A 15,960-nucleotide genomic window follows, 5' to 3' on the forward strand; every position below is an offset into this window, starting at 1 on the left:
GACGTTGCTCATTACAAACATTAATCTCGGCGTTATATTTCATTCTGAGCCTGGGAAAGTGGTGACAACGCAGATCGAGCATAAAAGTTCAGCAGCATTTTGAGACAAGGTGAATCAGATTACATTTTTGCAGCAAAATTTGATAAAGAATTGGGACAATTTTCCAGACGAAATGAATAAAAATGAGTTTTTTGCATATATTTTGCAGAAGTTTTGCAAATTTTGAACGAATTTTGATGAAAATTTTTCAGAAATTAAATGGAATTTTTTAACAATATTTTTACGATTTTTTAACAATTTGGAAGGACAATTTTGCATATATTTTTTTGACGTGTTTAAAACAAATAACGGAATTTTGAATTTTGCATATTTGCTCGAATTATGAAATGTAAATGTTGGACTGGAGATTTGGAAATTTTAAGAAAGGGGGAAGATTGTCAGGGTGGTTTAGAACCAATTTACAGACCTGATAGCATCCGGGAGGATAATCCAATTTACAGACCAGATGACGAAAATTCACAAAAAAAAGACACGAAGGTTTCACACGAAAATCACACAGTTTGCACAAGATTTTGATAAAAGAGATTTGGGAAGTTTCCCTATCGGAAGCAAAATGACAAGCTCTAAGGGGCGGTGGTCAAGCTGCTTAGTTGTCGCCGTCGTAGCAAATTTGGTAGGAGATATGTCTTCTGAAGAATTTTTAAAATTTTTAAAATCCATTGTGAGTGTGAGGAGCGAAAGAAAGTACTCGACGGTACACCAATGTTATGTATATATGATTATACATAAATAAGTGGTACACAGTGAGAGGAGACAGAGGAGAGTATTTATTAGGAGACAGTTAAAGATGGAGTGAGTACAGATTCATAACTAATTACATATGCATATCTACGTAGGCATACATATACCTAACAGTGGCGTATGCAGTTTCTCAGAATTCTAAATTTCTATAAAAGTTCAGTCCTGCGTGGAGGGAGAGTAGAGTATATATTGAAAAAGGATTAAATTATGATCACTTAAATTGGACCAATACATATAAATACCCTCATAATAAAAAGGAATCACGAAACATGTGGACATTTGTAATTCCAAATACTTCTCGATGGAAACAATTTATTCCATGAAGTTAAACAATTTAACACAGATATAACATATATTATGTATGTTATCAAAGTTAAGACCCCAATTAAATTTCCGCTAAATAATCATCCCCCACTACTCATTTCCACCCTCTTCTTCTCGCACCTCGGGTCTTTTCCTACTCGGCAGTTTCAACCCACTCTTCCGCTCGCCTATTTTATGCGTGTTCCTCAAATGCAAGACGAGCGACCTCTTCTGCGCAAAGGCGCTTCCACACCCATCCTGCTCGCAGACGAAGGGCCGCTCCCCCGTGTGCACTTGTCGCACGTGCGCCTCCAGCTCCACATTGGAGGGGTACCTTTTTTCACACTGGGCGCACCGGAAGTTGCGCGGGGCGACGTAGCCGGGCCTGTGCATCTTGTCCACGTGGTTGCGCAGCGTTCTCTTGGTTTTGGAGGCATACTCGCAGTGCGGGCAGGAGAAGGGGCGCTCCCCCGTGTGCGTCCGGCGGTGATCGAGCATCACCCTTCTCAACAGAAAACGGGCGTCGCAAAGCTGCAAAATATATAAAATATTGATGTGTTTAAATCATATTTTTGAAACAATTAACATTGATGGAAAATTTTCGTTTACAGTTTAATTAAATAACATTTCCCAGTGGCAATTTGTCCCCACTCGGGCAAGATGTGGTTTAAATATCACGCTAAAATGGAGAATTTAGCAAAAGGAAAATTCCCTCAGTCTAAATTAGCTCCGAATTTGGGATTGAGATTTTATTAATTAATTTTTATCAAAACCGGTGGAACACTGAGGATAAAATTCTTAAAATGAATATTGAATTTCAGAGGTAATTATTTTTTTGTCACTAACATCACATTTGTGCGGTTTCTCGCCACTGTGGGACTTCTTGTGAAGGTAGAATCCCGACATGGTGGTGAAAGTCGCCCCACTAAATATTCAACAAATTTTTCTTATTTTTTCTCAAAAAACCGTCAGAAGTATTTCGTCAGAGGGGGAAAAGCGCAATATTTTACCACTGCTCGCACACCCAGGGGTCCGCCCCGTGTTCCCGGATCCGGTGCGTCGTTAATCTGTCGCGATCCAGAAACTTTGCACTGCATGTTTCGCACGTGTGCCGCTTGGACTCGTCGTGTCGTTTGAGGTGCGTCTTGAAGCCGTCGATAAAGCAGAAGCTTTTCCCGCAAATTTCGCACACGTGGCTGCTTTGCACGTGGACTTGCGCCACGTGCCTCCGAAGGGCCTGCCGGTCGATGAAGGATTCCTCACAGAGGTCACATTTCGCCGGTTTTTCCCCCGTGTGACGGAGGCGGATGTGTCTGAAGGAAATATAATAAGCTTAGCCTCAAATACTCAGATTAAGGTGACATTGCATGCGGGTTTTGAGTCTGATTGAATCGTTGTCTCAACTTTCCCTTCAAAAAGCGATTTTGAAACGTGTTCATCACCGTACGTTTTTCACAATAAGAAATTTTTAAGGGTCCCATGGATGACGCTTTGGCGCGTAATCTCACTCTGACCCTATCCAATGTCTTCAAATGCAATTTCTAAAATCGAATCAACTCCATGAGTTTTGAGATAAATTTAACTTTTGATAGCTTAATCTAAAGCTAATTTTTGGTACTGCAAACAAGTCGATTTGACAAAAATTCAAAAATTCATTTTCAAGGAAATTTATTGTGAAAAATTGACAAACTAATTTTTTAATTTTTTTTAGAGAAAATATTTAATTTTTGTTCCTCTTTTGTATCTTATTTTATATTCATTTTCTCATGGAAGAAAAAAATCAAGATTCTAACCTCCTAAAGTTGAAAATTATCGCCTTTTAGATGCATTAAATCAAGATCTTCATACATACGTAAAAGACGCACGCGATGAACAGGTTTGAAAATCCTCTATTTAAGGGAAAGTTGAGACAATTTAAACTCAAAACCCGCATTCAATAAACTAATTTAACAGTAACCCTTAACAGTTTGCATAAAAAATTAACCCCCATTTTTTACCTCTCTAAGCCTTCACTACACGCAAAAGATGTCACACATTCCGTACAACTGAACCGCTTTACCGCGTGCGTTTCGACATGGCGCGCCAGCCGCGCGTCGTCCTCGAATCGGGAGTCGCACACGTCGCACACGATGGGTTTCTCCCCTTCGACTTTGTGCAGGTCCACGTGGCGTCGTAAATTCTCCTCGAGCGCGAAACTCTTCCCGCATTTGTCACAAGGAAACTTCTTTTCCCCAGTTTCATGGCGAATGACCATGTGCCTCGCGAGGGCCCAGGCGTGGATAAACTTGTATGCGCAGATGGCGCACTGGTACGCGGTCAGGCCGGGGTGGGCGCTCTTCAAATGGACGTTCCGCGCCTTCTCGGTCTCAAAGATGGAGGAACACGTCGGCGCGGTGCAGGCGAAGGGGTGGCCCCGTCCCACGTGGCGGGTCAGCGTAACCTCCTTGGCGAAGGATCTGTTGCACGTGGGGCACTTGAAGGAGTGCGGGTTGAAACTTGAAATTCTTGAGAATGAGGTTGTTGTCGTGTCCTGTTTTCCCGGAGGGGACGATTCGTCACGTGTTTTTGGGGGGCTGGAAGGAAATAATTTATCGTTAGAGAAGAGGATATTGGTAAAAACCTATCAGTACAGCTTTGCTTAGCCCGAACCAGGATTGATTAGTAAACTCATGTTTGTCAGAATGTTGTACTATTTTTCACTAATTCTTGCATTAACTAGCGTAACTTGGTAGTATTGCTTGGCACCAAATACCACGAGCAGTGGAAGCTGTTCGTATAAAAATTTCGAAATTCAACCGTCCTAAATTCTAATCTAAGTTATTTTTTGACTCCTCACTAAATTTTAGCTGAATATATAAACTCTTAGAAATCGGTATGGGCACCCTTAGTGCCCCTCTGGTTACTTTTTGTTCATCTTTGACTTCATATAATTTCATGAGAAGCCATTAAGTATCACCGCTCCGAATTTCAACTTTTTGCGACAAGTTAGAAAATCGGTATGGGTCACCCCAACTGCATGTGAAAATTTTACCAATTTCACTTCATATTCTTCCATTAGGGGCCATTAGCAGCCTCTATACCAAATTTCAGCTCGATTGGACGATTTTGAAAAATCGGTATGGGTCACCCCCTCGGCCACCTCAGGTTGAATAATTTTCCAATTTCACTTCATATTATTTCATTTGGAGCCATTAGCAACCTCTGTACCAAATTTCAGCTTTATACGACCATTCTGAAATTTTGGTGCATCAAACCCCACCCACTCCGATGACACCCACCGGTCAACCACTTGACCGATTTGGCCCATCTTCGAACTCGTTTCCTAACTTTGTCCAATACACATGTGGTAAAAATTTCAAGTCAATCGGTCAACTCGTTCGAGAGCTATCGAAAGACAGACGGACAGACAGACAGACATGACAATTACATAAGCCCTGGTTCGGGCTAAAAATTGGACATTTACAAAATCATCCAGATTACTAAGCTTACATGGAAAAAAGAAATGAATTATTGGAAGTCATTTTAAAGGATTGAGGCAATTAACAAAGTTCTTGGAAACATTGCAAAATTCGTAAATTCTAGCTCGCCAACGTTTATATTTCTAAGGGAAATTAGTAGTCTACACATCTTTGTAACCTTGTGCAGATCCAGCGCGTCTGTTATTTTGGTAAAAATAAAAATTTTTATAAAATTTGGTAAAAATGAATTGTCTCGTACATACATATTATTCGTGCAAGTCGTGCAAAAATAATGATATGTGTAGTCATTTATTTTCAGTATGTAAATCTGCAATTTCAATCTGCAATGCGAATTGCTTACCGAGGGGCAGCCTTAATTTTCTCAATGGGACCCATTCTTCTTGTCTTTGGGGGGTGTGGAGTTATGCCAAAGGCGGATTCGTCCCCGTCGTCGGTGTCATTTTGTTGCAAGGGGTCCCTCATTTCCAGGGCGGACGGGGAGTAGGAGTCGCCATAGTCGAAGGAGAATTCGCTCCAGTCCACGTGGTCATCCACGTGGTCGAAATTGTCATCATCATCTTCTCCGTCGTCGTCCTCCTCCTTTTCCCTTTTGATCTCGTCGTTACCCTCAATTGTGGTGTGGGTGTCTGCAATGAATAATTTTTAAAAATTCCTGCATAAAATGGCAAAAATAACGACTTGTCGCTGTGTACCTTCGCCCAGGTCGCCGGCGTGCTGCTCAACTTTGACCTTTTCGTCATCCAAGTCTGCGCCTCTGTTCGCCTCTTCAACTTCGTCTTCGTTGTCCTTCGTCATCGTGTTGTCTGGAAAATTAAAAAAAACAATTCTTAATCAAACAATACCAATTTTAGTAGTGCAATTTGAGCGACGAGACGGTACAAAATGTTTTCGCAAATCGCAAATTTTATCACAGTGCATCTTTTTTGTGATAAAATTGGCATCATTACCATCCAGGTCACAGTTTGACTCTTCATCTTCCGACTTGATCTCATCGCTTGTCCCAAAATAGTCGGGGTCGTCGTCGATCTCCTCCCCCTCCGAAGAGGACGATAGGACATCTCGAATGGCGCAGTCTTCCTCCTTAATTTCGATCTCATCGTCCGGATCATGCTCAATTAGGACACGTTTTGACCGCGATCTGGTCACCCTCCGGGTTGATGAGCAGCCAGGGTCATTTGCATACCTGGAAAAATAAAAGATTTTCATGGTAATATTACCAAAATAAAATTATTAAATTTCGTATCAAATAAAGGGACGTTCATAAATTATGCAAAGCGGGAGGCTTCACTGATGTTATGTAAAAGGGGGTTTAGAAAGAAAATCCCGATTTTTGATGCAATATTTATTTGCATAATTTATGAACGGCCCCTTACGTACCTTTCGTCGTCGTCGTAATTATTGTCCGCCTTCATCTTGGCCTTTTTCCTCATCGCGTGATATCTTCGCATTCTCGCTGCGTTGCTTTCCTTCGGGGCGCCATGTTCCACGGTCAGGTGGAACCGTGAGGGTTGTTTCTTCGCAAACAGGACTGGACAGAGGGGACACGTGAGCGTGTACTCTTCACGTGGTCGGTGATTCCTTAAATGGAGGGCGAGATACGGTTCGATAGAAAAGCCAGCTCGACAGATGGCACATTTGAAGGGTCGATCCCCTGAGTTTCAAAATTATTCATTTTTTCTTATTTTACATATCTCAAATTCTCGTTATTACATAAATATCCGGCAGAATATAGTCCTAGGGAAAAGGGCACTTTTTATTTTTACTACCAACCCAAAATAGATGGGAAATAGGAAAATACCGTTTTCCCACCTTATTTTAAATCGAAATATTTTCAAAATTTGACCTCGTGCACGTGTCTTTAAAATTCTCAAAAGTTGGGGACGAAGTGTCGAAAACGAAGTCCAATTTTCAAAAATACTGATGTAAAAACCTCGGTCCCACTTTTCCCCATTTTAAGGGTAACAACCACTTTGAGGATATCCATATATTACGCCATCAAACATTTTCCATTTTAGCCCCCACCTACCATAACGTACACAGTAAGGTATTATACATTAAAGGATAGGGAATTTTAACATGGGAAATATAGGAAGAGCTAGACCACCGATGACGTAATGTATGGACATTCCCTTTTGTGCCATGGGAAAAATGCCATGTATTTTGCAACAAGGAAAAGGCAACCTTACCCAGCTTTTGCGCTTCTGATATTTGCTTCTCCCGAACTCGGCGCGCCCTCTCCGTCGCGCCTTCGTGTGGCGCACTATGCTCCAGAGTCAAGTGCATCCTTAACAAGCGTGACTTGACGAAGAGCATGGGGCAGTGGGGGCACGTGAGGGTGAAGGCTTCCCGAGGGGGATGGTTCTTTGTGTGTTTCGTGAGGTCGCTCCTGATGAGGAAGCGCGCTTGGCAAATGTCGCACTTGAAGGGGCGCTCCGCCCGCACCTTGAACTTGTGGCGACGACCGATGTGATCTTGCAAGTGGGCTCTGGACGTAAAGCGGCGCGAGGAGCAAGCCGGGTCTGGAAGGCAGATATATAAATAATTATGAATAAAATTTTACAAACCGATGCAACCAAGAAGTGAAACGAGTATACATCTGAGTTACATACATAAATTAATGATTTAATTAATGAACTAATTAATTAATTAACCAATTAATTAATTAATTAATTAATTAATTAATTAATGTTGTATTGCTAATGCTTCTCCAAACTCCGTTAAAATGAAACGTCCCAAGTTTTTCGCAATTTAAGAATATTTGATGACGGTTTTAGACCATCAGGAGTGTGACCTTTGGAGTCCACCCAATGACGTTGAGAAGTTACAGCCGGACACGGACAGACAGACGGACAGACTGACTTTCTATAGGTGTTTCACCCCTTAATAATGTGAAGATTTTGAAAATTTTACCCGGACATCGCAGCAAATCGACATCTTCATATTTCCGAACTCTTTCATTCTCCTTAATTCCACCACCTTCATGATCCACTCTCTTGTGCCGGAGTAAATACCCCTCCCTCGAAAAAGTGCGATCACATCCTTCCCACTCACACCGGAAACGCGTCCCCTCCTCCACTTCCGGTTTTTTGTTCTCATGAATTTCCATATGTTTCTTAAACCCGGAATGAACCACGAGTTTGTCGCAGATGTCACACCTCGCCACGGGCGCCGTCCCGAGGCGCAGACTCTCCTCCTTTTCCGCCGCATTTTTATGGGTCCACTCGTGCTGGGCGAGGTTGACGAGGAAGCACATCTTCCCGCAAGTGGGACAGGGCAACTTCCGGTTTGCATTTCCGGTCGGGTAATTGGCGAGTTGGTTCCCTTTGCAGCGAAATCCCATCGTTTGGTGGGCTGCGAGTTTGTCGAATCCGGCGAATTCTTTGCCACATTTGGGACAGGGTAAGATCGCGAAGCCTTTTCCGGATTGGATGACTTCCGCTTTTTCCTCGGGGGTTTTGTGGTGACTCCAGAAATGTGCGTCGAGACTGGCGACAGATTTTCCGCAGAGGTTGCACAGCTGGAGGGAGACGAGTTCGGTGGGGGGATGCATTTTTTGGAGGTGAAGCTGGTGGCTTTAAAGGCAAAAGTTAAATAATTTTAGTTATGTATTTTGGAAATTTCTTTAGCATTACCAGTGGCCGCGGAAGCTGTGGGCACATGAATATTATATATAGGTTAGGGGAGCGAGGATGGACAGGTGATGGGGACATTGTCCCTCCGCCCCTACGCTTCCGCGGCCACTGTTTAGCTTTTCAAAAACGTGACCGAATTTTTAAACGTGTATTTGCACTTACAATCTATGCGTCGTAAAATTTTTTTCGCACAAATGACATCGATACGCGTCTGAAAATTGGAGATAAATATTCCAAATTATTAAAAAAAAATTTTAGTAAAAAAAATCCTTGAAATTTCAATAAATTCCCCTCTTACTTGAATGTTTCGCCTTGATGTGCATCTTAATAATTTGTAATCGTCTCCAATTCTGCTGGTATTGCGGCCCCGTAAAAAACCCGCACGTGACGCAGGTGTAAATCCCATTTTCAAGTGAGATTTCAAAATTTTCGTACATTTTCCGCCCGTCCGGCGTGTCCACGAGGGGACCGAGGAGTTCGGGAACGGTCTTTTTTCGCTTTTCGAGCATGGCCGCTTTCACCTCTGGGGGGCGAGGTTTCCTTGCTTTTTTGGGGGGAGGCTTATCATCGTCACCGCTTATCTCGCCGGATAACTTACCAAATTCCATGGCGACGTGGTCCATCTGTTGACCATGGTCCATCGTTCGCGACTATCTGACAGATAGTATCTGTACAAAAATTAAATTATTATTAGCGTAGTTTACCTTTATAATTTAATTTATCGTAAATTTTTCAATAAAATAATCAAAATTTGCAGAAAAATTGATTTCTAAATTTTACAAATGTGTCGTAAACGTTGAACGTAAATGTTTTTCATAAATGTTTTAAACCCGTTTCGAAATTATTTAAGACCTCACAAAGAACACTAAAAAATTGAGGAATTGAATTTTGCATTGTTTACAAAATAACGTAAATTATTAATCAAAGACTACAAGATAAACTTCCTGTCTTTCAGACAGGAAGACAGGAAGACTATCAGTCAGACATTTAATTGTCTTTAAAAAAACGTAAAAAAAGAGCGATCAATAATTTGTACACAGAACTCACCTTAAAGTTAGTTAGTTAATTAGTTAATTTTACTCATCAATAATTAATTAAGTTTGTTTCAGAAGAAAACTGGAAAGAAAAAACTGACTGGAGGAAAATGTTGACAAGGAATTTGTTGAGCATGTGGACTCAAACTCGTGCCAAAAATAAGCCGTGCGAAAGTGAGACTGAATTTCTTACTCAACTGAACAAAGAGAAATCCATGAAATGCTGTCAGGATGGCTTTGAGGGTATTATTTCAGACTTTCATGAAATTTTGGGCATTATTTTAATTTGATGAATTTCAAAATTCATATCTATTAAGATTTTAAACTGCATTACAATGGTCACGCAGAGGGTATCCGTCCAGTGTTTTCGAGGTGTTCCTGGCATTTTGCGTCGAAGTTTTATGGTAAATCTTGCTAAAATACATATGTACGTACATTAATTTTACAAAGTAGTGGAATCTTAGGATTTTGCCTTAGCCGGTGTCATGGAAACAATGACAATTTCCCGAAGAATGCTACTGATACACTAATTAAACATACTACACACTGTATTTTATTGTTCTTTCCATGAAATCATTTTACATACATTTATTTCGAAAAAGACTAATTAGTAAATACATACGCATGTAATAAGAAAACTTAAGTGTGTCGCGTGTAAAAACTAAATTTATGCAAACATTAATTACCAGTGGCATAAATAATTCTAGGCAATTACCTTCTCCACGAGGCTGTAAATTCATTTCCGGCTAAAATTCCCTAGTTTTCATGATTTACTTGCCGGAAATTATTATTGGACCGGATGTATTTAAAATATTACCCGGACACTTTCGTCGCTTGACATTAATTATTTCCAAACCTATGTATGTACATGCGTATCAAGGCAACTGGACGTCTTATCCAAGTTTTTAAAAATATCGCGTCGCAATAGATTCCACGCTTGGAAAAATATCACTTGACAAAAATGCATGACCTATTCTAAAATTTTTAAAACTGTTTTAAACAGTTTTACCTGATTTAAAAACAAATCGAATTTCGAAACAATCCATAGATATTAGTCATACACTTAAAAACATTCAGAATTGAGAAGGTACATACATATAATGCCCTTATATATATATATAGATACAGTTCTAACTGTTCTAACTGAAGGGTGGCAAAGACAAATCACCCCAGAACTAAAGATACTCGACTCACATCAAAAAGTGCTTTTAAAACTTTTTCCACAGCAATAACAAGATAATTTCAGGACCCACTGATCTACACATGCGTATTGATTGTCAAGAAGGCATTTGACCTTAATAATACATACTACATAAATTTAACAAGGGTTATAGACATAAAACAAATATATTTCGTAAAAGTCAGAGCTAAAATGTTTTTCGCACATCTCCACGTACTAGTCTTGCTAACTACGGTGCCATCAGTGTTTACCATGGATAACCTCCCTATCGGGAATTTTGGACACTTTGGCAACTGCGTAATCAAATTCTTGAGATTAAGCGATGACCTGAAATACGTCGATCTAACGGAGCACCTAATCCATGCTAACAATCCAACCAACTTGATCTACACTGTCAATGGCCGGACCAATTTTTCCAACTTCACTGTAGAAGACGAGAAGAGAGCCCTTGATTTTAAATTCTATGAGGTTTGCACGATCACGGTATTCATTAAATTTGACACTGAGGATAATAAATTTTCCCTCACATATTTATTTTCCACCCGGGACGCCCACAGAAGTTTGACACATTCCGTATTTATTCTAATTTCGCAAAGTCTACAGCAACACTTATCATTTGCAGCAACCTTCTTTGGTTACTATGCGCCGTTCAGAATTTTTGCTATTGATCTAAAACTAAATTCGCGAATCCCAACTTCGTTCTTGCCACTCGATATCGAATGGTTTTTTCTGTGTCTCTTCTGCAAAAACAACTTTGTGCCAATAAGCTACACCACAATGATTAAGACGTTAACAATAACGATGTTTCAGGCGCATGGGTGGCGGGACGACGTTTCGATCGCCGCACATCTACCAACCCAATTTATACCAGGTGAGATTTGTGCCAGAGGCCAGTACTACATTTCCCCAGACAGGATAGTCTGTCCCTCCGCTGAGCGGCTGTTTTGGATGATGAGCGGCATTTAAAACGTCACTTTTGTTCAAGTTCCTAGCACACTAACTCATCAGTGGCGGTATCTTCACCAAGATCTACGATTGAATGTATACAATTATCACCACGTGAGCGCACTAAACTCATTTCGATATTCCGGATATCACGCGATATACTGCAACTTCAACGTTTGGTCAGAAAATTCGGATTTGACCGTGCGGGTTTTACCATTTATCCTGGAGGTGTACTTAAGTTGCGCCAAAATAGTGGTGGCTATAGTGATCCTTAACATGATTCGTTCAAACCTGAAAAAATTTGGGTTGATTTTGAGTTAATCCGAAGTATAGGAGAGGTAGTCTTTACAATTTGTGCGTCGTTTGTTAGACAAACCTCTAGGAGGAAGTATGTTTCAAAATGGATTTTTGCGTCCACGCTGTTCACAAGCTTTATGCTAATCGCACAATATGAATTTTACTTGACGGCTAATCTTGTGATGCCACCGCGTTATCAGATATTTCGCACTTTGAGCGAATTTTTTGCCAACGGTTATACCCTAGTTTACGAGTCGGAAGAAGGTGACAATTTGATGTCGGTTCGAGCTCAACTGCAGGAAGAATTTGTTCGGAAGTCCTTGGGCGAATTCCCGCACGATAAAACAATAGTTATAAGGTATGTGTGAGCCAGTAAACTTGAATAATCATTGGAATACTTTTACATATTTGACAAAATTATCAGGACATATTTTAATAAAATATGCCAAACAGGTGTTTCTTAGCACGTTTCACCAAATTCAAATTTGTTACCCTACGAAGTTCAATTATAAATAATTCATAAATAATTCATTTAATTACTAGGCACGACTGGGAAAAATTGATCTTATATGTTGCGAAAAACAGCCCAAGAAACGTCATCCTAATTGAAGCAAAGGCTAAGGCAATTGTTTACCATCTTGAAATACAACATGGACTCTTGGAGGGACAGTATGAATGCTTTTTGATTTACGATGTCGCCTTAAACGACGGCTGGTTTGCCATGGCGGAGAACATGCTGAGAGTTGAGATTGGTTATAGGATTAAGGCTCTGGATCAGGGGAGATTTCCAAATCTGTGGGATGGGGAAATAATGCATTTCGTCACACTGAAGGCGATGCAATTAACACCGATGAGAGTGGCATCACCATACATATCTACGAATACGCTGTCATCCTTCTTCTACGTTTCTGGAATATCCTTAATCCTGTTCGGAGTCCTGTTTATAGCAGAGGCAACCATCTGCGAAAAAGGGCGTGTGCGATGGAGGAGCGGTATGAGGAATCTTAGCGTTAAATCATTTACCCGGTCAGGATTTCTCAAGTTTTACAAGTGCTTTGACAATAAGATACGACAGGGTAAGACGACGCGGAAGAAATACGACTATGTACACCGCCACCGTTAAACAGTGTACTTTGCGTGAGTCTATGATTGAAAGGTAGAATTATTTCTGCACAGAGGAATCAAGCTTGGGTTAATACTCCGTAGCAAGGCTGCTTGGATATGACAATTTTACCTTAGACTATATTTCGTGGTTATTAGGAATTTATATCAGTTGCGAACAAAGCTACCCCGACTCCAAAATCTTTAATTTAGCGATTTATGTACACGACTAGTAGTTTGTAAATACAAACATAGAAAAATATGCCAATTGTGTGAGAATTAAATGTAGAGCTCTACCCGGAATAAGCCTTTCATGTAAGAAGGGACTCTTTTTTTAATGCTAGCACTAATGATAATATGGTTATATTAGACCGTATCATAAGTATCCTACGATTGTATAGGCTTTAAACAATTTGATTGCTAATTATTTAGTGTCCTTTCAAATACCTCATTTAATTCATGAACATTCATACGTATCGTAACTAGGGTTGCCGCGGGTAGCGAAAATGCTACCCGTTACCCGACCCGCTACCCGCAGCACAACTACCCGTACCCGCACGGGTAACCGTGCGGGTACCCGTTAGGCGCTACCCGCTACCCGTTATGAGAACTAAGTTAAAAACTAACCAACCTTCAGAATAAATTTGATTTAATCAAGTATTTGACCATTTGGGTTGTTAAGTAGTTTGAGATAATGTTATGCAAGTAACGAATGCCATAAATAATGTGCTAGATGTCATTAAATATTTCTGAAACCAAACTCTTTGCCTTACAATGGAACCTTTTTCCAAGCTAAATACACCGGAATTTCTTAGCGAATTGTATAAAAAATCAAGCCAAAAATTAGGAATTATCACTTATCTTTCCGTTGAATAGCCCATTGAACGAAAACTATTGGGGGGCAGAGTTCAAAGTCCATCATAGTTTTCCTCCGGTGGAGGAAAAGATTTACTTAAATCAGAACTTTTACAGAACATTTACTTAAAAATTGAACCTTGCCGCCAATATTTTTCTTCAAAGTAGACATTCAACGGAAAGTACCTATCACGCGATTCCTAATTTTTGCCTTGACTTTTTGATATACTCCTTAGATTATCTTGGTTTAGGTTGGTGTGCTTGAAAAACGGTTAATTTTTAGTTTGATCTTTTCAAAATTTGATTTAAATGAAAATTTCATTTAAAAAAATGTCGACAAATAAAATTTTTGCTTTCAATCGGATTCAGATTTTTCACCTTCAAAGCACATATTAAAATCTCGTCAGTCTTACATAAATACACGCAGATACAATCAAAAGTATTACTGCTATCTTAAAGCAGGCAGATTATATCTACTTGAGTAACAATAATTTCTCCTCATTCTCGGGACGTGAAAAGCATTTGGGGCTGCCGTAGCGTAGGCTTGCGAAAAGACACGCTCGCTAAAAACGTTAGTTCGTGGCAAATGGAAAAGTTTAAAATGGATAAATTATAAATTTGCGCTTTTGTTGGTAAGTGGACTAACTGTTTGCTAAGTTTCTTTGTGAACTGACAGAAAATTAAATAAAAACTGAATTACCCGTTACCCGTGCGGGTAGTTCTCACTACCCGCAGATAACGGGTACCCGCAAGAATCGTGCGGGTATGCGGGTAACGGGTACCCGACTCGTTACCCGCGGCAACCCTAATCGTAACTACATACACGATTAAATGATAACTAAATAGATAAATTAAATACAGAGTGGTTTAAATGTCATGCTAGTTGCTATAATGGAAAATTTTTCAATAGGAATAATTCCTAAATTTCAATAAGTTACCGAAATTTTGTCTCTGAAATTCAACATTTTAAGGGTTTTCTCACCAGGGTTCCATCAGTCTCTAAATAAAAATCGCAATCCCAAATTGTCTTATTGATGGATTCAGGGGCTTATCCCATAATTGCAACCACCCTGTATAAATCACAATTATACGTGCAAAAATTCCATGAGTTTTATAGTTACGTCGGAACCGGCACAATTCTGTGAAAAATAAATGTATCGATACATTTATTTTTATCGTAAAATTTATCATAAAATGTATTTACTGGACTAGGAGAGAGATGAGATAAATAAATTTATAGTTTAGGATGTGATTATTATGAACTGCAAGAATTTATTAACCTAACAGGATTAACATACATACGTACCAATGTGAAGATCACATCCACAAGTTCAAGATGAGCCATAACTATTTGACATTTAACCCAGTGACGGTTACGTGTTTATTACAGTGTATAAATTCATTTAATTCTCCTCATTCCGATCACAACATATTGGTTATTATGGAATGTATGATCGCAGAATATTTTCGCGCAAAAACCACTTGCCCACTTGATTACATAGGGAGCGGGGTGAAATTCAATTTAAACCTGCGATCAGTTATTCCTTACTACCCAATATCTAGGTATAAAGATTCAGTGAATTTTGTTGTTAACTAAATAGGTCAGAACCCGTAAAATTCTGTGAAATACTCAAGTGTCATCAAATGTGGTGAACTTGGAGATCATACGAAATATTTACATGCATGCGTGTATTTAATATTAACTATGATGTGATTAAGTAAGATGCACTGATTTCTGCAGTCACAAATTACGGGTTTCAAACTCCGACCCAATTAAAAGGCATGACAGCCTTAAACTACCTAAATCGGCCCTAAGTACGTATTTGGCATCTTGTTTATTCAATGTCGAAAATTCATTGCACACCACATCTGTGTTGTTCAAGCCAAGTATGAATAGCATCATAGTAAAAACTAAGAATTTTTCTTTAATAACCTTAACCTTCTGGATTACATATTAAGTTCGCGTGCCTATCAATACCTTTCAACATAGTTTTAACAGCTTAAGCATCATCATACATATCGCCAAACCAGTACCAGCGGGTCCACATTTGTATAAATGCTCGGTCCCAATTATTTTGTGGGGAGTACCCGTAAATCATAGGGGTTAAATAAAATTCATCAACTTCCATCAATTTAATGATCGTACTCAATTTAGGTGGGCCGTAGTTGCAATCGGCATACCCTTCTGGCACGGGAAAGCTATATTCTGGGCCAGCGTATAACGGCGGGATCTCGTCGGGTAATTTAAAATATGCATCAGTCGCCACCGCAATTATTCTAACAACCTTATTTGTGTGAGGTGTAGACTCCATCGTCCATTTTATTTTAGGCTC

At 39.8% G+C, this 15,960-nt stretch overlaps 1 protein-coding gene across 1 annotated transcript; it reads right to left on the minus strand.

The window, feature by feature from the left end:
* Positions 1 to 812: 812 nt before the first annotated feature.
* LOC110859461 (zinc finger protein 423) lies at positions 813 to 9,420 on the minus strand. Its single transcript, XM_022108418.2, has 13 exons — positions 9,263 to 9,420; positions 8,514 to 8,883; positions 8,378 to 8,426; positions 7,494 to 8,155; positions 6,770 to 7,102; positions 5,961 to 6,234; positions 5,531 to 5,766; positions 5,276 to 5,386; positions 4,924 to 5,209; positions 3,102 to 3,677; positions 2,115 to 2,417; positions 1,951 to 2,029; positions 813 to 1,635 (listed from the first exon to the last, which is right to left on the minus strand). Exons 2-13 carry the CDS (start codon positions 8,854 to 8,856, stop codon positions 1,216 to 1,218), a joined length of 3,672 nt encoding a protein of 1,223 aa, XP_021964110.1. The 5' UTR covers positions 8,857 to 8,883; positions 9,263 to 9,420; the 3' UTR covers positions 813 to 1,215.
* Between the last annotated feature and the right edge of the window lie 6,540 nt (positions 9,421 to 15,960).

Source organism: Folsomia candida, unplaced genomic scaffold (genome assembly GCF_002217175.1).
Source record: "Folsomia candida strain VU population unplaced genomic scaffold, ASM221717v1 Fcan01_Sc026, whole genome shotgun sequence".
Lineage (NCBI taxonomy): Eukaryota > Metazoa > Arthropoda > Collembola > Entomobryomorpha > Isotomidae > Folsomia > Folsomia candida.

What these genes read in the sequence shown, in the direction of transcription:
- LOC110859461 (XM_022108418.2), bottom strand. Translation starts at nt 8,856, where the DNA reads ATGGACCATGGTCAACAGATGGACCACGTCGCCATGGAATTTGGTAAG. An exon ending in CATCAAGGCGAAACATTCAA is followed by an intron (nt 8,427 to 8,513) that starts GTAAGAGGGGAA and finishes TCCAATTTTCAG; the next exon opens with ACGCGTATCGATGTCATTTG. An exon ending in GTCAAACTGTGACCTGGATG is followed by an intron (nt 5,387 to 5,530) that starts GTAATGATGCCA and finishes TTAATTTTCCAG; the next exon opens with ACAACACGATGACGAAGGAC.